Here is a 24,911-nt window from a genome sequence, read left to right as displayed (position 1 = left end):
CTACAACTCCCGACGCGCATCGCGCGCGCCGAGGGCCCTTCCGGTCGCCTGCAAGCGGCAAGATGGCGGACAGACGGCGGCGACGCGCGTCTCAGGACACGGACGAGGAAGATGAGGATGTGCCCCGGTCGGAGGTGGAAGCCGCTCCCTCCGTCCCTTGCGTCTTGGACTTATCCGGCGTCCAGGCTCGCGAGGCTGAGTCTGAGTGTGTGAGTGTTCCCGGGCGGGGGAGTGAGCCGGCGGTGGGGAGAGCGGGGCCCCTAGGCGGGCCTGGCGGCCTAGGGAGGGGGAGAGGGCTTCAGGCTCTAACCTGCGGCCAGTGGCAGGCCTTTGGCTCCAGTCTGGAGGCAGACAGTGGGCGAGCCTTGCTTGCCAAGCGTGAATACTTCAATTCGTCGCTTGTTCACTGGCCCAAATATAACCTGGAGTTTATTGTATTTGTTCTAACGGTTAGGTTGAATTTGACGTGTAACAGGTTTCAGGATGGCGAGCCTGACATCAGTGGTGGGGAAGCTTTTGGAAAAGATACTGAGCGACAGGATGTATACATATTTGGAGGGAAATGGACTAGTTAGTGACAGGCAGCATGGTTTTGTACGGGGAAGGTCACCTTTCACCAACTTGATTGAGTTTTTTGAAGAGGTGACAAAGAAAATTGATGAGGGACGGGCTGTGGGTGTAGTTTATGTGGACTTTAGTAAGACGTTTGACAAGGTTCCACATGGCAGTCTGATCCAAAAACTGAAATCACATGGGATTCGGGGTGGACTGGCTAGATGGATACAGAACTGACTTGGTTCTAGAAGACGGAGAGTAGCAGTGGAAGAGTGTTTTTCTGAATGGAGAACTGTAGCTAGATGTGTTCTGCAGGGATCAGTGCTGCGATCTCTGTTGTTTGTAGTATATATAAATGACCTGGAGGAGAGTGGGTGGTCTGAATAGTAAGTTTGTGGATGACATGAAGATTGGCGGAGTTCCTGATAGTGCCAAGGATTGTCAGAATATACAACAGGATATATAGAGATAGATTGGAGACTTGCGCACAGAAATGGCAGATGGAGTTTAATCCGGACAAATGCAAGATGGTGCATCTTGGAGAATTACATCTAGGTATGAATTGTACTGTAAATAGCAGAACCCTTAGGAACATTGACATACAGAGGGATCTGGCGTGCAGGTCCACAGTTCCCTAAAAGTGTCATCACACGTGGTCAAGGTGATTAAGAAGGCATATGGCATGCTTGCCTTCATCAGCCGGGACATTGAGTACAAGAGTTGGGAAGTCATGCCACAGCTATATAAAACCTTGGTACGGCTGCATTTGGAGTATTGTGTGCAGTTCTGGTCACCACATTATCAGAAGGACGTGGAAGCTTTGGAGAGACTGCAAAGAAGGTTCACCAGGATGTTGCCTGATCTTGAAGGTGTTGGCTATGAGGAGAGGTGAATAAACTCGGACGAAAGAGAAAATGCTGAAAAATCTCAGCAAGTCTGGCAGCATCTGTAGGGAGAGAAAAGAGCTAACGTTCCAAGTCCAATGACTCTTTGTCAAAACTCACAAAGCTTTGACAAAGCTCACAAAGCTTTGACAAAGAGTCATCGGACTCGGAACATTAGCTCTTTTCTCTTCCTACAGATGCTGCCAAACTTGCTGAGATTTTCCAGCATTTTCTTATCCGTTTCAGATTCCAGCATCCGCAGTAATTTGCTTTTATTGAATAAACTAGGATTGTTTTCACTGGAAAGACGGAGGCTGAGGGGTGACCTGATAGAGGTCTTCAAAATTATAAGAGGCATAGACAGGGTGGATAGTCAGAGATTTTTTTCAAGGGTGGAAGTGTCAATTGCAAGGGGGCACAGCATCAAAGTGGCAGGGAAAGTTTATGGGAGATATGCGGGGTACGTTTTTCACACAGAGAGTGGTGGAAGCAGACACATTAGCAACATTTAATAAGCATCTGGATGGATACATGTATAGGGAGGAAATAGAGGGATACGGACTGAGTACGGGCAGAAGGTTTTTTTTTTAGTTAGGGCACCATGATCGGCACAGGCTTGGGGGGCCGAAGAGCCTGTTCCTGTGCTGTACTTTTCTTTGTCCTTTGAGAGTGATGGGTGGTTTAATCCAGTCCCTATTTGAAGCAATGAGTCGCCTGGAGAGTGACCCAGCAAGCTAGAACTCTGGTGTGTGAATTTTGTGTTTTGCATCATTGTATGATGGTTGTTAATTTGCGTGTTATGAATTGAGCTTTGCCCTCACTCAGGGTGGATCAAAGCTGCTGAGGCTTGTATATGAATGAAATGGCAGTCTGTCCGTATTCTGGGCAAGGCGCGTATTCTTCCATGCCGACTGCAATGTGTCTCGCGTTGTGTGCTTGTCACCTTTCTCCACTGGCTTTTTTTCCAACAGACGATGACTTACTGATCTCAGATATGTTACTGGTTTTAGGCTTGAGGAAACATTACACTATTTCTAGTTATATTCATATCAACATTGAGCGGCGTTATGAAGGGATTTGGAAATGTCTTGTTACTTTGGTCCATCGTTGCACCACCTGACCATTTATGGATAAAAGCTGGAAAGTTACAAAATGAATAAATTTGTAATAGTTTGTGGCAGTAGCATTGTTTGTTACTGACAGGTTACTGTTACTTGCATGTATTCAAAAGAGTTGTTAAAAGGATGTCTTTTGGAAATGTGTTAAGCTTTCAAATATAAATAATTTTTAACGGACAATTTCTGCAGATGGTCCATTTGGATGTAAGATTGGCCTGTTAATGTCTGTTTAATTGGCCTGAAAATTGATTTTATTGCTGTAGCTTCGATAAATGAATTCTCTACCACAGAAAGCTATTGGGGCCAGCCAGTTCGTTGGATATATTCAAGAGGGAGCTGGACGTGGCACTTGAGGCTAAAGGGATCAAGGGGTATGGAGAGAAAGCGGGAATGGGATACTGAATTTGCATGATCAGCCATGATATTGAGTGGTGGTGCAGGCTTGAATGGCCTACTCCACCTATTTTCTATGTTTTTAATGTGTATAGGTTATCTCATTAAGTCAACCATGTTGTTTTGAGGTTGTCTCTAAAGAGGCATAAGTGGCTTTCTGTCCTTTTCTTCAGTTTTGACCAAAAACAGCTTCTTCCCCGCTGTTACCAGACTCTTAAACAACCCTCTTATGGACAGATCTGATTAATACTACACTCCTGTATGCTTCACCCGATATCTGTGTCTATGTATTTACACTGTGTACCTTGTGTTGCCCTATTGAATTGTTTTTTTTTTCATGTACTAAATGATCTGCTTGAACTGCACGTAGAAAATTACTTTTCACTGTACCTCGGTACACATGACAAGAAACAAATCCAATATTTTTACTTTGAATGCTGATGGACTTGCTGCGTATTTCCAGCACTCTATTTTTAATTTTGCCTCATTTTGTTTTAGTTTCAGGGTAAACAATAGGATTTTCAATACTGAATGCCCAAGCATAGAGATATTTTGGCTGAAATTGAATATGACGAGTCATACAAAAAGCCTTCACTAGTGGGCAGCATGGTGGCACAGTGGTTTGCACTGCTGCTTCACTGCTGCGGGGTTTTCACCCCCACAACCCAAAAGATGTGTAGGCTAGGTGGATTGGCCACACTAAATTGCTCCTTAATTGGAAATAAATGAATTAGGTACTCTAAATTTATAAATTAAAAGTCTTCACTTCATGTTTTCTACTATATGTGGGTACAGTCAATCCATATGTTTAGCTTTTTTTTCAGTTTTATTCTCGGCAGGGTTTAAGACAAGCTCAATAGTGATATATGGATGATAACGGGGTGAGAGTTACAAAGCATTATGGTATCATCAAACATTTTAGTCTTTATCTTTTTGATTTAAGATTTGTTATCACCAGTGGTATCATCAGAGGGTCTGCCTTATGGGAAGGAGGTAAAATAATGTACTGTGGTAACAACTTGAGTTACTAAATTAATAATTTGTCGCTGTTCAGCTGATACGGACTTTACCTAGAACTGGGAGGTCAGCAGCCCCAGAAAGAGTATTAACCCACACTTTTAAAACTGGTAAAAGAGGCACTGATGCTGAGACTTCTTCTTTAACAGGTAAATCTGGTATATATTTCATGTTACAATGATTTGTTTTTCTTGTACTTTGTTGCATCTGTAGAAAATACATGAAGATAACAAATTGGTCACAGGACAAATCCCAGTAGTCTGGAAGGTCTTTTAAAAAGTGCCTGTGGTGATTGTCCCCTTACTCTTACAGTTACTGCTCTTTGTATCTCTTGTGTTTGAAGAAAACGTTGGAATAAATTAAGATTACAGTTCTAAACTATCCAAGCTCCTAGCAAAGAGCTGGTTGTTGCGTTTAAAGATAGAGTGTTAGTGTTTCAAATGTAAAGGCTCAGTGGATCACTGGGTCTGATTTTCTTAGCTGATCTACTTGGGGAGAAGACTGCAGGATCAACTCTGAATTCTATTTCTAATATAATATGCTAACAGGAATCTTCCACTTTTTAAGATCGCAATGTCACCACATTAGCTCAAGTTTCTAACCCTACTGCTTCTGCCCACATTTGGTTGGCTGAAGGTTTCTATGATCTTTGGCTAATTTGACTTGGAAGACTTTCACACAGGACTGTGTGCCAAGCTGGATAATTTGAAATCCATTGGATTAAGAATCAAACAGCATTACTACTTCTTGTGTCAGGAGGAGTTGTTTTCAATGTGGAGTGGACACCAGACCAGAATTAATAGCCCTAACCACAGTGGGAGATGAATGGTCATTTTAATTGCGCTGACTTTAATTGGGCTAGCAGTGTTATATGGAACAAACTGGTCTTCACTGGTCAGTTTTTCATTGGATATAATTTACATTTTTGGATTCTGCCAGATTGGCAGGCAGGTCCATTTTAATTTTATGGACAAGAGACTTTTGCAAGTTCTGCTCTTATTGCCATGTGTTTGTCTTAGAATCGTCGATGGACAACTTTGAAGATTGTGGTTAAAGAATGTTCCATAGCAGAAGCTCTCCCAACAAGCTCAATAAGAGGGGAAGAAAATCAGTATTCATTGTTTCGCTTAACTCAAGCCAATTCTAGTCTGCCTAGATTTTTCACCATTAACATTGCTTCTTATGATGGAACACCAACAGTGTAATCAGCAATGCAGCAGGTTTTACTGAGCCAAAGTCTTCCGGGCAGTCTTCAAATCTTGCTGTTTCTGTGCTGTGAGTTGCTGTGCCTGGTTCACCATAATTCTTTAAACCTCTTGCTCCAATCAGTTTGCAAATATACCCATGAGACTTTCCTGTAATGCAAAATGCTTGGAGACTCTAGAGATGTATTTTGTACAATAATGTTCTGTAAGGCTTGTATGTTTTCCGTTCTTGTCTCCTGCATTGAATCTGCAAGAATTTCCTATTGACTCTGAAAGATCTGTTGGAATATTTCAGTATGAGTAAAGGATCCAAGAGAAATTGTTTTTTGAGACCCTGCAAGTAAACCGTTTACAGCTTTAGCAAAACAAAACTTTTAATTGTTTTTGGTTCTGAGGCCAGTTATCAATGATAAATCAGGAATGTTTTTTTAAAATAAAAAATGAAGCAAAGTTTGTTGATAGTTAATACTCAGTAATATAGGATAAAAAGTGCCTACTCATGCAGCATTTATGGTTATTCGTGACATTTTTTAGTTGGTGTAACATTTGTGCTTGGACAGGTTTTGCTACATGTTTATTTATCAAAGCACGTTGAATATAGAAAGGTACTGGCTGCTGGACCTCAATGTATATTTAATTCTGATTTTAATCATGGTAAACCCCCCGCCTGGTTTTGGCGGCCCAGAATCCCTCCATTCCAATAAGATCCATTTCCGGGCTACCAGGGAGGCAAAGGCCAAGACATCAGCCTCTCCCGCCCCCCGGACTCCTGGGTCTTTTGACACTCCACAAATCGCCACTCCTGGACTCGGGAGCACCTTTACCTTCAAGACCTCTGACATAAACGTCGGCAAACCCCTGCCAGAATCCCCCAAGCTTCGGACAGGCCCAAAACATGCGAACATGATTTGCGGGCCCACCCACGCACCTCCTACACTTACCCTCCATCCCTTCAAAAAACCTGCTCATCCTGGCCAAAATCACATATGCCCTGTGATCCACTATGAACTGAATAAGGCTAACCTGGCACATGACGAGGATGCAGTAACTCTCTTCAGAGCCTCCTCCCACACCCCAGCCTCCACCTCCCTCTCCAATTCTTCCCCCACTTGCGCTTCACTACCCCTCTCGGGGCTCCCTCCCAATCCATCAACTCCTTATAAATTTCCGAAACTTTACCCTCACCTACCCCTGTTTTTGTCACCACCTTGTCCTGTAGCCCCTGGGGCGGCAGGTGAGGAAAGGACGGTACCTGCTTCCGGACAATACCTCACCTGCAAATACCGGAGCAATTCACATTCCTCCACCAAACCCTCCAAGCTTGGATAGCTGCCCCCAAAGAATAGGTCCTCAAACTGCTCAATCCCTGCCCGTTGCCACCCCTGAAACCCCCCCATCCAGCCCCCCCTGGTGCAAACTTGTGATTCCCACAAATCAGTGCCCAAACTGAGGCCTCCTCCAACCTCAGGTGCTGCCGCCACTGTCCACACACCCTCAGATCCACCACCGGGCTTGTGGAATACCTGGCCAGCGAGAAAGTTAAAGGTGCTGTCAAAAGTGCCCCCAAACCCTTGTCTTTATAAGAGGCTGCTTCCATCAGTTCCCATACCGACCCCTCCCTGGATTCTGGAACACAACCAAGAGCACCAAGGCCGGAGAAACCTGGTTATCGAAGAGAAGCTGACGAGGCTCTTCAATGAAAAACTGTTCAAGTCAAAAAGGAAGATTGAGAGTGACCTCTCCGGTCTCTTCAACGAGCATAAAATTCCACATCCTGTGACTGCTGAAGCCAATCTGGTACGACTGTTTGAATACCAGCTGTCCCGACCAGCAAAATAGCTTAATAGTAACTTTTCACTGATTGTACCCGTCCCGCCAGCGGGAGCACATCCCATCTCCTGAAATCCCATTCATCTGTTCCACCAACTGCGCCAGATTCAACTTGTGCAACTGCTCCCTTCCCCACGCCACCTGAATACCCAAATATTGAAAGCTTGCCCCCACTACTCTAAATGACAACTCCCCCAGCCTCTTCTCCTGCCCCCTCGCTTGAATCGGAAAAACCTTGCTCTTCTTCATATTCATTTACATCCCGAAAATCGGCCGAACTCCAATATACCCATAATCCCCCCAATACCTTCCGAAGGGTTTGAAGTGTAGGGCATTAGATCGTCCGTGTGCATGATCCACCCCCTGCATTATTCCCCGCTGAGAGTCAACATCACTGTCTCATCCCCCGGTGCAGCCTGAAATAGTCCAAACTCACCCAATTCATTCGTACACTCGCTACCGGCGCCTGGTACAACAACCGGACCCAATCCACAAATCCCTGCCCAACCCAAACCACCCCAGCACCTCCCCAGATAGTCCCACTCCACCTGGGTGAAGGCATTCTCTGTATCCACGGTGACCACCACCTCCACACTTCGTCCCTCTGGGGGCATCATTAAAACATTTAACAGCCGCCTGATGTTGGTTGACAAATTCCTCCCCTTAACAAACCCCGTCTAGTCCTCCCCTGACACACAGTCCTCAATCCTTCAGGCCAAGATCTTGGCCAGCAACTTGCTGTCCGCATTTAACAGCAGAATTGGCCTGTAGGACCCACACTGCTCAGATCCTTATACAAATGTCAGTTTTGACCTTTTATTTAAGTATGAGGCTTGGATAAATATGTTTAAATGTGATTTGAAATTGTGTTAGATATTTCATGCTTTTCAGGGTTCAGTGAAATGTCAGTCTTTAGGTTTTCAATCTAGGATTGAACTTGATGTGCCTTTTAAAGGCAATATGCACAGCACAGGAGTCGGTCGGTTTTGTTCTGTGGCAGAGGTGTAATTTGTGTAGAATCGTTTACTGAACCTGTGAATTACAGGGTGATGAAGAGCTTTGGATAGAACTTGTGCTGACTGTGCAAACCATATGCTTACAGGTTTGCTGTGTCCATTTCCATGCCATGGTGGGATGTTTTTTCATGTTTTGCGAGAGTTGCTGATTTGTAATGTTCTGTGCCAGCTAAGGATCCCAGCAGTTGAGGGGGAACCAGTAGGGGGTGGGGAGCATAAACATCTTGTTAGTCTTTGTTCCTGAGTTATATGCGTTGGCAGTGGTGAAAGTCTGGTGGCAAGTATCAACTATAGATAATATTTCTGAGTCACGGATCACAGGACCCATAAACATAATTTAAAAAAAAGAAATTATCGGGGGCAGCACGGTGGCGCAGTGGGTTAGCCCTGCTGCCTCACGGCGCCGAGGTCCCAGGTTCGATACCGGGTCTGGGTCACTGCCCGTGTGGAGTTTGCACATTCTCCCCGTGTTTGCGTGGGTTTCACCCCCACAACCCTAAAAAGATGTGCAGGCTAGGTGGATTGGCCACGCTAAATTATCCCTTAATTGGGAAAAAATGAATTGGGTACTCTAAATTTTTTTTTTTAAAAAGAAATTATCGTAGGATGGATACTAATAAAAGTTTGTTTCTTTCACAGGAGAGTGAAGATGGCATAGGTGGTGATGGTAAGTACCATGGCTACACACAAGCTTGTTGGTTTCAGCCAAAATTCATTACACCACATTAGGGCATCACCTCAGGTACTACCTTCTTGTCCTTCCTTACCTAATTTGGGAAGCAATTCTCCTAATTAACTGAGATTCAGTTTACAAATAATTTACCTTTTTATGAAAGGCAACTCTTTGCCTGACCTGTCCAAATGCACTGACTGTGGGATATGGACCCACAGGCAGTGGCAATAAATGTTGGCGGGTAGCTTTACAATTGGGGGGAGGTCTTGGAATGCATCCTGATCCTGTCCTCATTCACAACACTTTGCAGCAGAAAACATTGTGTGCTGGTCAGCACTACCTGCCTCTTTCTCCTCCTCCTCTCCCTCTTCCCCCCCCTCTCCCCATAACCACCATGATGTTTTGTTACGAATAGGCTGTTGGCTTAAATAAAGAAACAATGATTGATTCTATGTTCATTTTCTTGGTACTGTTGTAATATGTTGCAGTACTTTACTTTGATTACAAATTTGCTAATTTTTGTTCTTTAATTTCAGCTGTCGTGCTTTCAGACTATGAAAGTACTGAAGAGAATGGTTCTCAGAAATCTGTAAGTCCAGCAATTGATAACTGCAAGGCCTGGAGCCGTGTACTAGGAGCTTTGTGCCATTCCTGTGCTAGTATTGGCAGGTGGTAGTCTGTGAATATTATACTTGTGTTGCCGATGGCAATGCAAGAGTCCTGTTGCTGTGGTGAAGGTACAGTACTGTACCTTTCCATACCTGTACTGGTAATATGGATGTTACCATTCTCATTTAATGGCAAGTACTGCCGGTTGCCAAATTTGAGACTTCTTTTTGGTTTCTATTATTTTTGTGTGTTGGCGTGAGTGGCAATAGGTAGAGTGGTCCTGTGGTGCATTTGCCTTCCACCAATTGGTTGCACTCTGCATGTGCACTCTTCTCTCCCTTCTCTCCTGGCTCTTATGCTGTAGCTCCTGTTCCTGAGCCCTGCTTCTCACCCGAGCTTCTTTCTGTCTTTCTCTCCCTTGGTGAGAAATTGCCTCTTAATTTGATTTCTTTGAACCAACTTCCTTTCTCCCATTCCTGGGCAGCCTGTTTTGTCTGATGTCTCCCGAGTGGTCTCTGCTGTTGTTTTGGCTTCTTTCGCATCTTTTTTGATGAGCTTACCTGTCTCATCTCTTCAGGTTCATTTTGGCTTGCTTCCATGCAGCATCTCAGCTGCACTTGCCTCTGATCTTTTTTACAAGATCTACCTTGTTCTGCTCTTGATTCTTATTTCGTTTGGCAATCGGAAGTATGGTCAACAACTTGGATTTGAGTATTCCCTCCCTGCCTGTGTAGATACGAAAATAACTTCAACAGATTTTACATTGTGTTTTTTGTATTTTACCTGTATGATTTGTGTAAAATAGAAGTTTTAATGTAATTTTAAATTAATGGAATGTATGCACTCAGAGCAATAACGTTAGTGTCAGAAATGGTGGTTCTGCATGAGTACTGTTTGGAGGTGACAGGGGAATTATCCTTCGATAAGATGGCAGGCAGATGCAATTTGTAGCAGTGTAACACAACCTGAGCTAATATGTGATGGAAAATTTCATGACAGATGCATTTTATATTTAAAATCATCTCATATATTGCCGGATGTCCATATTCCATGAGCTTTAACTGTGAAAATGTAACTGGACATGTGTTCAGAGACTGATGGGGAGGAGGAATGAAAAGTGCTGGCTTACTATTGAATAGAAGAACAATAAAAGCCGTGTGCTGTATCGTGAATGAGCATTTTGTCAGTTGTATGTACAGTGTGAATGTGCGGCTATATTGTCTACTAGCTTCCAATCCGCTAAATCTCTTATTTTAAACTAAAATGCAAACAGTAAAACAAAGTTTGGAATACTGTGCAATAAATGCCTGTTGCTCCCAGCTTATGCGTTTCTGTATTGCTTGGTGTATTTGCAGATTAATGTTGTCATACCACAGCTCACGTTTTCTGGAGACAAAAATTAGTCAGAAATCCTGCTGCTGCAATTGGACGGTCAGGCTCGGATGCATCACGCCTCACTAATCTTGCCCGGTTACTGTTTTAGTTCACACGTGAACAGTGACTACTGATGGGAGGTTGTTGTCCGAGGATTGCTGGCATCAATAGAAGCCACTGCAAGTCACTATGGAGAAAATATGGTGGGGGGGGGAAAGAATAAATTGCCTTTTCTGGTTTGTGGAGGGAGGGGATCTACTAAATTGTCTTGAATGGCAATTGAACGTAAATTATATTCATCTGTTCATATCACATTGTATTGTGTAAGTGAAATGTTCTTTGACAGCAGTTACCCTGTATTATTCTTGCACTGAGTCACTTCTAATACCAGTGTCCTTTAGGCATGAATATTTTCATAATTATTTTTATCATTAGAATGCAATTCACCCATTAATGTATTGTGTATAAAGATTCACCTCAATTTGATTCATGCAACTGGCAGAGAGTTAGCAGTATTCATAATTTAATGGGTTTCTCTATTTTTTGTTATGGTACAAATGTGTTGATGGACAAGCCCAACTGCACAAAAAAGTGGCTGACCCAGATTTCCTGCAGTCCTTTTTAAAAAATAAATTTTGAGTACCCAAACCGTATTTTAATCAATTAAGGGGCGATTTAGCATGGCCAATTCACCTACCCTGCACATCTTTTTGAGTTGTGGGGGTGAGGCACACACAGACACTGGGAGCATGCGCAAACTCCACATGGACAGTGACCCGGAGCCAGGATTGAACCTGGGTCCTCGGCGCTGTGAGGCAGCAGTGCTAACCACTGCACCACTGTACGGCCCCTCCTGCAGTCCTACTAGGACTATTGATTTTGTTTGCCCCAACATCTATTTGATGAAGTAATTCCAGAGCATTTGTCTGTTTATCTAGCGGCATTATTCTGTTTATCACTGTTTTAAGGCCACACTCGGTTCTGTCAGAATGGCCAGCACGGTAGCATTGTGGATAGCACAATTGCTTCACGGCTCCAGGGTCCCAGGTTCGATTCCCGGCTTGGGTCACTGTCTGTGCGGAGTCTGCACATCCTCCCCATGTGTGCGTGGGTTTCCTCCGGGTGCTCCGGTTTCCTCCCACAGTCCAAAGATGTGCAGGTTAGGTGAATTGGCCATGATAAATTGCTCTTAGTGTCCAAAATTGCCCATAGTGTTGGGTGGGGTTACTGGGTTATGGGGATCGGGTGGAGGTGTTGACCTTGGGTAGGATGCTCTTACCAAGAGCCGGTGCAGTCTCGATGGGCCGAATGGCCTCCTTCTGCACTGTAAATTCTATGTTAATCTATGTTAATCAGTCATTCCTCCAACAGTATAAACTTTGCCGTTAGCATCCAGCTTGCAATCTTTTCTTAACGCTGTCCAGCTGAGCAAAGTTCAGCTGCATCACGGCGCCGAGGCCCGGGTTCAATACCGGCCCGGGTCACTGCCCATGCAGTTTGCACATTTTCCTGTCTCTGCGTGGGTCTCGCCCCCACAACCCAAAACGATGTGCAGGGTAGGTAGATTGGCCATGTTAAATTGCCCCTTAATTGGAACGAAATGAATTGGGTACTTTAAATATAAAAAAAAGTTAATTTGCCATGATCATATAAAATGTTTGATTTGAATTGGTTGAGGTGTGTCCTTGGTTACCATTGCTTAATCAATCTTTGTCTACAGGGAGATGAAGAGGAAGGTGAATATAGTGACGAGGAAGTTCCAAAGGAGGAAATAAAATCAGGCAATGCAGTGAACGAAAATGAATCGTCCAAAGAAGGAAAACCTGAAGAGAAGGGAGAGATTACTGGAGAAAGACAGAGTGGCGATGGGCAGGTAACAAAAAATGCCACAGTTTTTTTCTGACATGGACAGGGTGCAGGTTTGAATCTTGAACAAACCTAATAGAATTAGGGGAATTTATTTGTGGCAATAATGTTCGCAGGAAGAGTGGAAAGAGATGTAGGATGGCAGAGGTAGAGGGGTGCAGGCATTCATCGACAAAATAATTCAAAGCTTGCATTTTTCAATCGGTTTTCTTGGAAATATCTCAACCTCCTTCCTAACCAGGGCATTATTTCGTGCTATCATGATTTGTTATGTAGGCAAATGCAATTTGGCCAGTTAATCCATTTTTGGTGGCCTTGAGAGAGCAACGTTGGCCAAGATTCTCGGAGAACTTTTTTCTCAATAGAGATGTAGAATAACATCCACTGGAACAGGCAGAAGGACCTCAGTTTTGAAGCTTGACCGTTCATGACACATTACTGTACTGAGTTGTTACCCTACATCATGTGCTCAATTTTGAATAAAGCTGCAAGCTTCTCACTCCAAGGTAGGAGTGCTGAAGAATCGTCCGTTTACACAGTTTCAAGGCACGAGGAAGAAGAAAAGTGACCTATAAATTTTGAAATGGAATTCAAAAGAGATGGGAAATAAAATCAGGAACTCCTTGATTGCTATCTTCATGTAACCGTTGAATGCAGAAGTTGTACAGCCGGAAGCTCAATGTTAAATTGCTCGGCTCCAGCAGCTACTGTGAAGGTCCACGTTTAACACATCTTCAAGACTGCTATGCCTCTTTTTTAAAAAAATAATATTTTAATTCAAATTCTCAACATTTTAACATTTTGACAACAAATAAACTCAACTCCAACACCACTCCCCCTTGATGGCAATCAAATACACAAAGTGTAAGATAAACAAACCCAATCTCTTGTGGAACCCCTCATTTGCCCCTCTCAGAGCATATTTCACCTTCTCCAAATACAGGAACTCCATTAGATCCCTCAGCCACATCAAGGCACAGGGAGAGAAGCTGACCTCCACCCCAACTGGCCCCGCCTGCGAGTGATCAACGAGGCGAAGGCTAAGACGTCTGCATCCGTCTGCAACTCCGGCCGTCCTGACCCCCCGAATATGGCATCCAGGGATCGAGCTCCAAATCCATGTGCAAAACCTCAGACGTGATGCTGAAAAACACAGGGCAGCACGGTGGCGCAGAGGTTAGCACTGCTGCCTACGGCACTGAGGACCCGGGTTCGATCCCAGCCCCGGGTCACTGTTTGTGTGGAGTTTGCACATTCTCCCCGTATCTGAGTGGGTTTCACCCCCACAATCCAAAGATGTGCAGAGTAGGTGAATTGGCCATGCTAAAACGATCCCCAAGCCATGTCCGTCTTACATTGAGAGGTTAATGTTGAAGCATTGAAATGTCCTCGGTGTGTAAAGTGTGCTACTGAGCATTTGGTTCAGGAAGATGCCAAGTATAATGCTACTCTGTACTGAGTTATATAATGACACAAAAGTAGAGGAGTACAGGCATTCATCAACAAAATAATTTAAAACTTGCGTTGTTTTTTAAAATAAATTTAGAGTACCCAATCCCCCCCCCCCCCCAATTAACGGGGCAATTTAACGTGGCCAATTCACCTACCAGGAACATATTTGGGTTGTGGCAGTGAGATCCACGCAGACACGGGGAGAATACGCAAACTACAGGAAAACTGACCCGGGGCCGGAATCGAAGCCGCGTCCTCCGAGCCATGAGGCAGCAGTGCTAACCACGGTGCCGCCGCCCCTTAATTGCTTACATTGTGACTTCTGCTTGTGACCATGGAGGGATTGGTCACATGAAGTGATGTTCCTGTTCAAAGTCACAGAAAAGGGCTCTTTTTACCCAGATCTGGGTGGAATTTTGATGAAAAGGCGTAGGTGAATGTTAGAGGAGTAGTTTACCCCTGGAATGGTATGTCTTCTGATCACCATACCCGGCAGAAAACAGTGAGAGGTTTGGCTGGAAAGTTGAAACAGTCTTGTGCTTCACAGACAGTCTCTTCCAGCATGCAGGCGGGGGAGGGGCAAACTGTAAGGCCCCAGGTACAGGAACTGATGACTTTTATCAAGGAGGAATTCGATAAACAGAGGAAAGAAATGCATGAGGATCATGCAAAGGCCATTGCAGAAGCTGTGGCACCCCTGAAGAGTACTTTGGAGCAGATGGAGAGGTGTTTGGAGGTGCAGGGGTCACAGATTCGGGAGATTGAAGGAGTGATCTCGGACCACAGCGATCGTGTGTTGGCTCTGTAGGTGGAGGTGGGGCTGGGGCTCCTAGGAGACCTTTGTAAAACGCTGAGGGCAAAGGTGGAGGAGCAGGAGAATGCTTCGAGAAGGCAGAACCTGCGAATAGTGGGCCTGCCTGATGGAGTGGAAGGTGTGAGTGCCACGAGGTACGTCTCGAGGATGCTGGCAGGACTGGTGGCAGAAGGGGTGCGTAAGGCACCTGAAGTGGACCGAGCGCATAGGTCTCTGAGGCAAAAGCCTAGAGCTGGGGAGCCGCCGAGGGCGGTGATCGTGAGAATCCATAAATTTGTGGAGAAAGAGAAAGTTCTACGGTGGGCCAGGGGGAAACGTAGCTGCGACTGGGAGGGAAATAGCGTCCGGATTTATCAGGACGCCGGAGCCGAGTTGGCAAAACAGCGGGCAGGTTTCAACAAGGCCAAGGCAGTGCTGTACAGGCGGCAGATCAGGTTTGGGGTGCTCTACCCGGCGAAATTATGGGTGACGCTCGGAGGCAGGGAGTATTATTTCGAGACCCCAGAAGTGGCCAAAGACTTCATTAAGGAGCATAAACTGGGGAGAACTGAACGGACAATGCTTGGGAGCCGGGGTGCTGGCACTATGTAATGGTCAGGAGCATTTTTGAAGTGGGTGTAGGGATTGTGGGATTTTCGCCTTCTTTTGTGGTGGTGGGGGGGGTCTGTTCAATGTTGAGAATGTAAGGAGTTGTAGGGGTGAAAAGAATATGTGGGGATGGATGTTCCCATCCCCACTCCTGTTTTATGGGACTATTTGTGTTTAACATCTGTTTGTTTGCTTTTGAAGAAGGCTACCTGGAGTTCAGGAGAAGTCCTTGTTTGGGTGGGGGAGGGTAAGGCCAGCAGGAGGCCTTCTTCTTTGAGCTGAGGAGTGGGGGGGGGGGAGAGGAGAGGGAGGGGAAGGGTATTAGGATGTGCATTTGGGCAGGGGCAGCCGTGCTAGCAGGTTACGCTGGTGAATGGAAGTGAGGTGGTGGGGGAGAAGGCCAAGAGGGGTGGCTGGGGGGAGGGGGAAGAAGGGGAAAAGCGGGGGGGGGGGGGGGGTTCTGCGACAGGGCAGGGGGTGAGAGATGACATGGTCAAGGGCGAAGAAAGGGGCCATCTGGGATGGGCTAGGTACAGAGTGGAATTAAAGGGGCGGGTGTTAAGTGGGGAAGATGACGGACGGTAGAGGGGATTGGAGGTGCAAGCCTCCGATAAGGTTGGTGACGAGGAACATCCGGGGACGGAATGGGCCGGTTAAAAGGTCGCGGGTGTTCACACACCTCAGGAGCTTGAAAGTGGGGGCTGCCTTATTGCAGGAGACACACCTCCGTGTGAAGGACCAGGTGAGGTTAAGGATGGGGTGGGTCGGGCAGGTTTTTCACTTGGCGTTTTATTTGAAATCGAGGGGTGTGGTAATTTTAATGAGCAAAAAAGTGGGATTCGTGAGTGCGAAGGAGGTGAGGGATCCAGGTGGAGATATGTGATTGTGAGTGGGGTATTGGTAAATGTGTATGCCCCAAATTGGGATGATGTGGGTTTTATGAGGGGGTTGCTGGCAGCAATCCCGGATTTGACCACGTACCAGTTGATCATGGGAGGAGATTTTAACTGTGTCCTGGAGCCGAGGGTGGATAGATCGAGCCCCAGGTCGATGGGTAGGGTATGAATGGCAAGGGAGCTGGGGGGTTTATGGAGAGGATGGGTATGGTGGATCCATGGCGCTTTCAGAACCCAGGGGGAAAGGAGTATTCCTTCTTTTCACACGTCTATAAGGTGTATTCGAGGATTGATTACTTTGTAGTGAGTCAGGAGATTTTGGTTGTGGTGGAGGGGGCAGAGTATGCAGGGATAGTTATCTCGGACCATGCGCCCCACTGGCTGAATATTCGGTTCAGTACAGGACGAGAGCAGAGGCTGGGGTGGAGGTTTGACTCGTGATTGTTGGGCGGATGGAGTTTTTTGTGATGAGGTGCGGTTGGCGATTAGGGATTATGTGGAGTTCAATCAGAATGGGGAGGTGTCGGCGGGCATTTTTTGGGAAGCACTGAAGGCAGTGGTCCGGGGAGAAATTATCTCATTTACGGTTCGTACGAATAAGGAAAGGAGGGCGGAACATGACCGTCTAGTGAGAGGGATAGTGGAGGTGGACAGGGAATATTCGAGGGTGCCCACCGTGGAGGGATTGGCAGGGAGGAAAAAGTTGCAGGGGCAATTTGACAGGCTGACAACGGGGAGGGCGTTGGACAACTGCGTAGGGCAAGAGGGGTGCAATACGAGGCTGGGGAGAAGGCGAGCTGCATGCTGGCGCACCAGCTGCGGAGGCAGGCTGCGTCCAGGGAAATATTGGGCTGGGGATGTGCTGTCAGAGCCAGGGAAGATAGATGAGGCATTTAGAGAGTATTACCAGGGACATTATGAGGCAGACCCAGGAGGAGAGGAGGGGGACATGGGGTGGTTTCTGGATGACCTGGAATTTCCCCAGGTGGAGGAAGCAAAATTGGAGGAACCCCTGGGTCTGAGGGAGGTGCTGGATAGTATCAGGGGTATGAAGTCAGGGAAGAGTCCTGGGCCGGATGGGTACCCGGCAGAATTTTATAAGTAATTTGCGGCGGACCTGGCACCACATGTGTTGGGGGCGTTTAATGAAGCACTGGAGAAGGGGGAGTTGCCAGAGACGATGACGCAGGCAGTAATCACACTAATCCAAAAAAAGGGAAGGATCCGGTGGAATGTGGGTCGTATAGACCCATATCACTATTGAACACAGATGTGAAAATATTGGCTAAGTTGTTGGCGGGGAGGATGGAGGAATGTGTCCCGGGGGTGGTTGCAGAAGATTAAACAGGCTTTGTGAAGGACAGGCAGCTCGCGAGTAATATAAGACGGCTGTTGAATGTGGTGATGAATCCGTCGAGAGCTCTGGTACCGGAGGTGGTGGTGTCCATGGACGGGGAGAAAGCATTTAATCGGGTGGAGTAGTGGTACTTGCTCGAAGTTTTGGGAAGGTTTGGGTTTGGGCGAGATTCGTGGCATGGGTGCGGTTGCTGTATGTTGCACCAAGAGCGAGGGTGAGGACGAATGATATGAGCTTACGAAGCTTTGACTTACACAGGGTACGAGACAGGGGTGCCCGCTGTCGCCGCTGCTGTTTGCACTGGCCATAGAGCCATTGGCGATGGCTCTCGGGGTCGGCAGAGTGGCAGGGGATAATGAGGGGACAGAGGGAGCATCGGGTGTTGCTCTATGCCGATGACCTCTTGCTGTATGTTTCGGCTCCGTAGGAGAGTTTGTGAAGGATTATGGGCCTGTTGGGGAGGTTTGGAGGGTTCTCGGGATACAAGCTGAATGTAGGGAAAAGCGAGGTATTCCCGGTGAATGAGCTGGCACAGCGGGCTAATTTAGGGGGGGATGCCATTTACGGCAGTGAGGGATAGGTTTAGGTACTTGGGAATTCAGGTAGCGAGGGAAAGGACGGGGCTCCATAAGTGGAACTCAACGAAGCTGGTGGAGGAGGCCAGGGAGGATCTTAAGAGGTGGGATGCACTGCACTTAACGTTGGCAGGGAGGGTCCAAGTGGTGAAAATGAATATTCTGCCAAGGTTCTTGTTTATCTTTCAGGCTCTCCCGATCTTTATACCAAAGGCCTTTTTTAGGAAAGTGGACACAATCATCTCTGACTTTGTATGGGCGGGGAAGGTGCCGAGGGTGGGGAGGACCCTGTTACAGAGGCAGCAGGGGGGGTTGGCATTGCCAAACTTGCTTCATTATTATTGGGCGGCGAATGTGGGCAAGGTGCGGCGGTGGTGGGAAGGAGAAGGGGTAGAGTGGGTTAGGATGGAGGAGGAATCTTGTAAGGGGTCTAGTTTGAGGGCTATGGTGACGGCAACATTGCTAATGGCTCCGAGTAGGTATTCAGGGAGCCCAGTGCTGCAGTCCATGTTGAAGATATGGAATCAGCTGAGGAGGCAGATTAGGGTGGAAGGGATGTCGGTGCTAATGCCGCTGTGCGAGAATCATGGGTTTGAGTCGGGGGGGGGGGGGGGGGGGGATGGATAGTGTATATAGGAGGTGGAGGGAAGTGGGACTGGTCAAGGTGAGGGATTTGTATTTGGAGAAAGGGTTCGCCAGTCTGGAGGAGCTAAGGGAGAGGGTGGAGCTGCCAAGGGGTAGTGAATTCAGGTATCTACAGGTTAGGGACTTTGCATGAAAGGTCTGGAAGGGGTTCCCTAGATTGCCGGGATACACCCTGCTGGAGCGACTGTTGTTTCCGGATGTTGAAGGGGAGGGAAGAATTGGGGATATTGGCTGGGGGAGCAGGGAGGCGAGCGGGTGGTGAAGATCAAGGAGAAATGGGAAGCAGAGTTGGGAATGGAGGTTAATTGGGGAGTATGGAGTGAGGCACTGCGAAGGCTAAACGGGACCTCTTGTGCAAGGATGAGCCTGATACAGTTTAAGGTGATGCACAGGGTGCATATGACTCGGGCGAGAATGAGTGGGTTCTTTCAGGGGGTAACAGAAGTGGGTGAGAGGTTTGGGCAGGGGACAGCGAATCATGCGCAAATGTTTTGGGGTTGTGAAAAATTGGGAAGATTCTGGGTGGGAGTGTTCGCGGTCTTAGCCAGGAAAGTGGAGGAGGCAGTGGACCCGGACCCTTTGGTGGCGATATTTGGGGTTTCAGAGAAGCCGGAGCTCATGGAGAGGAGGAAGGCCGATGTCTTGGCCTTCGCCGCTCTGATTGCACGGTGACAAATTTTGCTGGAGAGGCGGTTGGCATCGCCACCGGGGGTAGCAGCATGATTGGGTGATCTGTATGACTTCCTGCGGTTAGAGAAGATAAAGTATGAGTTAAGGGGCTTCAGCAGGGGAGTTTGAGAAAAGGTGGGGGATGTTTGTGACCGCGTTTCAGGAGCTGTTCGTCGGGGGGGGGGGGTGAAAAAGGAGAAAAATCTGTACAAACTGTATAGTTGATTGTTGGGAAGAATGTTTCCCGGGGTGTTTATTTGCTGTAACCTACTTTGATACAAGTTTGAATAAAATGCGTTTTTAAAAAAAAATTAACCTTACATTGTTACAGCACTTCATCAATTTTCTTAGAAACATCTCAAACTACTTCACAGCTAGGGCATTATTTTGCACTATCATGACTTGCTATGCAGGCAAATGCAGAGGACATTTTTCCAGTTAATCCATTTTTGGTGGCTTTGAGCGAGTAATGTCGGCCAAGATTCTGGGATAAATTCTTTCTCAATAGGTTCAGGAAGACCCCAGGTACAGTGCCGGGCTGTACTAAGCTCACGTAGAGTGCTACAATTGAGCTCAAGAGCCTCTGAGTTGAGGAGAAAATTGGCCAGGCATCCTGCTTTTCATCTGTATCCATTGACTGCTGGTGGAAGTGTATTTGTGAAAGAGCATCACACTAGGGACAGCATTAGGCTGGACTATGACGCTTGCGTTAGCGTAGCCAGCGGGTACACATTGTCAAACTTTACACAAAGTGTAAGCTATCTGTGGGACTATTATCTGCAACAAGAGATCAATGGCTTCAGGAAAGAAGGAATTTTAATGAGATTTTTAAGAATACATTGGGGCCAATAAAAGTCCATAAGACATAGGAGTGGAAGTAAGGCCATTCGGCCCATCGAGTCCACTCCACCATTCAATCATGGCTGATTTCAACTCCATTTACCCGCTCTCTCTCCATAGCCCTTGCTTCCTTGAGAAATCAAGAATTTATCAACTTCTGTCTTAAAGACACTCAACGTCCCGGCCTCCACCGCCCTCTGTGGCAATGAATTCCACAGACCCACCACTCTCTGGCTGAAGAAATTTCTCCTCATCTCTGTTCTAAAGTGACTCCCTTTTATTCTAAGGCTGTGCCCCCGGGTCCTAGTCTCCCCTGCTAATGGAAACAACTTCCCTACGTCCACCCTATCTAAGCCATTCATTATCTTGTAAGTTTCTATTAGATCTCCCCTCAACCTCCTAAACTCCAATGAATATAATCCCAGGATCCTCAGACGTTCATCGTATGTTAGGCCTACCATTCCTGGGATCATCCGTGTGAATCTCCACTGGACCCGCTCCAGTGCCAGTATGTCCTTCCTGAGGTGTGGGGCCCAAAATTGCTCACAGTATTCTAAATGGGGCCTAACTAATGCTTTATAAAGCTTCAGAAGTACATCCCTGCTTTTATTTATTTTCATAGAATTTACAGTGCAGAAAGAGGCCATTCGGCCCATCGAGTCTGCACCGGCTCTTGGAAAGAGCACCCTACCCAAGGTCAACACCACCACCCTATCCCCATAACCCAGTAACCCTACCCAACACTAAGGGCAATTTTGGACACTAAGGGCAATTTATTATGGCCAATCCACCTAACCTGCACATCTTTGGACTGTGGGAGGAAACCGGAGCACCCGGAGGAAACCCACGCACACACGGGGAGGATGTGCAGACTCCGCACAGACAGTGACCCAAGCTGGAATCGAACCTGGGACCCTGGAGCTGTGAAGCAATTGTGCTATCCACAAGGCTATCGAGGCTTTATATTCCAAGCCTCTTGAGATAAATGACAACATTGCATTTGCTTTCTTAATTACGGACTCAACCTGCAAGTTTACCTTTAGAGAATCCTGGACTAGGACTCCCAAGTCCCTTTGCACTTCAGCATTATGAATTTTGTCACCGTTTAGAAAATAGTCCATGCCTCTATTCTTTTTTCCAAAGTGCAAGACCTCGCACTTGCCCACGTTGAATTTCATCAGCCATTTCTTGGACCACTCTCCTAAACTGTCTAAATCTTTCTGCAGCCTCCCCACCTCCTCCATACTACCTGCCCCTCCACCTATCTTTGTATCATCGGCAAATTTAGCCAGAATGCCCCCAGTCCCGTCATCTAGATCGTTAATATATAAAGAGAACAGCTGTGGCCCCAATACTGAACCCTGCGGGACACCACTCGTCACCGGTTGCCATTCCGAAAATGAACCTTTTATCTCAACTCTCTGCCTTCTGCCTGACAGCCAATCGTCAGTCCATGTTAGTACCTTGCCTCGAATACCATGGGCCCTTATTTTACTCAGCAGTCTCCCGTGAGGCACCTTATCAAAGGCCTTTTGGAAGTCAAGATAGATAACATCCATTGGCTCTCCTTGGTCTAACCTATTTGTTATCTCTTCAAAGAACTCTAACAGGTTTGTCAGGCACGACCTCCCCTTACTAAATCCATGCTGACTTGTCCTAATCCGACCCTGCACTTCCAAGAATTTAGAAATCTCATCCTAAACAATGGATTCTAGAATCTTGCCAACAACCGAGGTTAGACTAATTGGCCTATAATTTTCCATCTTTTTCCTTGTTCCCTTCTTGAACAGGGGGGTTACAACAGCGATTTTCCAATCTTCTGGGACTTTCCCTGACTCCAGTGACTTTTGAAAGATCATAACTAACGCCTCCACTATTTCTTCAGCTATCTCCTTTAGAACTCTAGGATATAGCCCATCTGGGCCTGGAGAAGTATCAATTTTAAGACCTCTTAGTTTCTCTAGCACTTTCTCCTTTGTGATGGCTACCATATTCAACTCTGCCCCCTGACTTTCCTGAATTGTTGGGATATTACTCATGTCTTCTACTGTGAAGACTGACGCAAAGTGCTTATTTAGTTCCTCAGCTATTTCCTTGTCTCCCATCACCAGATTACCAGCGTCATTTTGGAGCGGCCCATTGTCTACTTTTGCCTCCCGTTTGTTTTTAATGTATTTAAAGAAACTTTTACTATCATTCCTAATGTTACTGGCTAGCCTACCTTCATATTTGATCCTCTCTTTCCTTCTTTCTCTCTTTGTTATCCTCTGTTTGTTTTTGTAGCCTTCCCAATCTTCTGACTTCCCACTACTCTTTTGCCACATTATAGGCTTTCTCTTTTGCTTTGATGCATTCCCTAACTTCCTTTGTCAGCCATGGCTGCCTAATCCCCCCTCTGATAACTTTTCTTTTCTTTGGGATGAACCTCCGTACTGTGTCCTCAATTACTCCCAGAAACTCCTGCCATTTCTGTTCTACTGTCTTTCCCACTAGGCTCTGCTCTCAGTTGAATTTCACCAGTTGCTCCCTCATGCCCCTGTAGTTACCTTTATTTAACTGTAACACCTTTACATCTGATTCTACCTTCTTTCTTTCAAATTGGACATTGAATTCGACCATATTATGATCACTGCCTCCTAAGTGTTCCCTTACTTTGAGATCTTTAATCAAGTCTGGCTCATTACATAACACTAAGTCCAGAATGGCCTGTTCCCTCGTAGGCTCCATCACAAGCTGTTCCAAAAAGCCCTCCTGTAAACATTCAATGAATTCCCTTTCCTTGGGTCCACTGGCAGCATACTCAAGAGTGACACCATTTGGCCAAGTTACAGAAACTGGTTGCGGTTATAGCCTTTTAAAAATCAGTATAGTTGAAAGTTGCTTAATTCCTGTTGCTTTCGTGTCAAGTCCTTTTACCTTTCTCCTTTTTTCGTGCAGGAAAGTACAGAACCTGTTGAAAATAAAATAGGTAAAAAGAACAGGCGGCAATTGGACGATGATGAGGATCGAAAAAACCCTGCCTACATCCCACGGAAAGGACTCTTCTTTGAACATGATCTCCGAGGGCATACTGAACCCGAGGAAGTGAGGTTTGTAATGGATAATGTTCCTGCTTGTGAAGTTTAAGCCTGAGCTTTACATGTTCTGGAAAAATTAGGAATCTTAAATTATTGTGGTAATGTTCAGGTAACCAAATCACTTTGGGAGAGGGGGCATTCATGAGGAGAGTGCATTACCCCCTGTAACTAAAACTGTAAGATCTTCTTGCCTCTTTTTGGAGAAGGCAAGTTTAATAATTTAGCTATGCGTCTTCCAGTAAGTACATACTAAACAGAGAATTGATATTGAATAAGGTATTTCCCATAAAATTCCTGATATGCAGAATAGCTAATGACTGCATGTATTTATACAGTACCTTATGGTTAACAAAAAACTTCCCAAGGTTATAGAGGGATAATTGGTTAATAATTAGCACCAAACAAAAGATGCAGATATTAGCTGTTTAGTCTAGAAGCTTAATCAAAAGATGGGTTTTAAGGAGAAATTTGGGGATTGTTGGGCAGTTGGGGACCTGTTGCAAATGGTGAGCCGACGTATAGGGAGGGATACATGAGGCCAGGAACAGCATGTCCTGGGGGCGTGGGGCAGGGGAGGAAGCTAATGAAGGAATTCTACAAGGAATTATTAAACATGAGAATTGAAATTGAGGGGTTAGTGGACCATGAGCCAGTGGAGGTCAACATGAACAGTCATATTGTTTGAGCAGGATTTGGTGTGGGCCTTGATTTGGGTAGCAAAGTATTGGAAGAGTTACTGTTTAGTGGAGCATGGACTATGGGAGGCCGTCCAAGAGGGCATTAGAATTCTGTAGCTGGTTCTGGAGATGACCATGGCATGAATGGGAGCTTCAGGAGCAACTGGATGGAGGTAGGTGAAGTCACAAAGCTGCACATCAACAATCTATAATGAAGGGGATATGGGTTCAGAAATTCAGCTGGAATTAAATAGAATAATGAGTTTGCAAACAATCTGGTTCAAACTGATATGATGCTTGAGGATGGGTCTGGAGCCTGTGTTATGGCTCAACAGCTTGTGATGGGAGCCATAGATGATGGGGTTGCTTTTTTCACCGTTTTTGGGAGGAAATTGGAGCTCATCCTATGCTAGATGTCAAATGAAGAGTGGCGTCTTTCATGCCGCAGAAGGGTTGAGTTGAATATCGTCAGGGAATGCATAGAAGAACTAGCCCCATGCCTTTGGGTGATGCCAGTGGGCAGTATAAAGATGAGAAAGGGGCCAAGAATAGGTCCCACAGGTAATGGACAGGAAGAAAACCCATTGATGAAAGATGCTCTGCGAGTGAAGAATGGAGAAAACAATGGCAATTCCAATGAAGTGTAAACCACAGGCTAGTTACCAGAGGAGGATGATATAGTTGGCCATGTCAAAGGCTGCAGAGAGGTCATGAAGAAGAAAAATGTACCAATGTTACAGTTAGAATATGTAATTTATGACTTGGGCCATTTCAGTGCTCG

At 46.0% G+C, this 24,911-nt stretch overlaps 1 protein-coding gene across 3 annotated transcripts in view; it reads left to right on the top strand.

Moving 5' to 3' along the window:
- Positions 1 to 35: 35 nt before the first annotated feature.
- Positions 36 to 24,911, top strand: part of casc3 (casc3 exon junction complex subunit) — a 40,063-nt gene continuing 15,187 nt past the window's right edge. For 2 of the 3 annotated variants that reach the window (XM_072487363.1, XM_072487362.1), the window contains exons 1-5: positions 36 to 209; positions 8,658 to 8,685; positions 9,228 to 9,280; positions 12,395 to 12,547; positions 23,314 to 23,465. In XM_072487363.1, coding sequence (XP_072343464.1) covers positions 63 to 209; positions 8,658 to 8,685; positions 9,228 to 9,280; positions 12,395 to 12,547; positions 23,314 to 23,465 — 533 coding nt within the window. In that variant the 5' untranslated portion in view covers positions 36 to 62. The remainder of the gene's footprint in view (positions 210 to 8,657; positions 8,686 to 9,227; positions 9,281 to 12,394; positions 12,548 to 23,313; positions 23,466 to 24,911) is intronic. The other variant, XM_072487364.1, reaches the window with a different exon arrangement.

The sequence above is a fragment of the Scyliorhinus torazame genome, chromosome 21 (assembly GCF_047496885.1).
Source record: "Scyliorhinus torazame isolate Kashiwa2021f chromosome 21, sScyTor2.1, whole genome shotgun sequence".
Taxonomy (NCBI): Eukaryota; Metazoa; Chordata; class Chondrichthyes; order Carcharhiniformes; family Scyliorhinidae; genus Scyliorhinus; species Scyliorhinus torazame.
The sequence above is the reverse complement of the archived record's forward strand: the minus strand, read 5'-3'. Positions and strand labels throughout refer to the sequence as shown.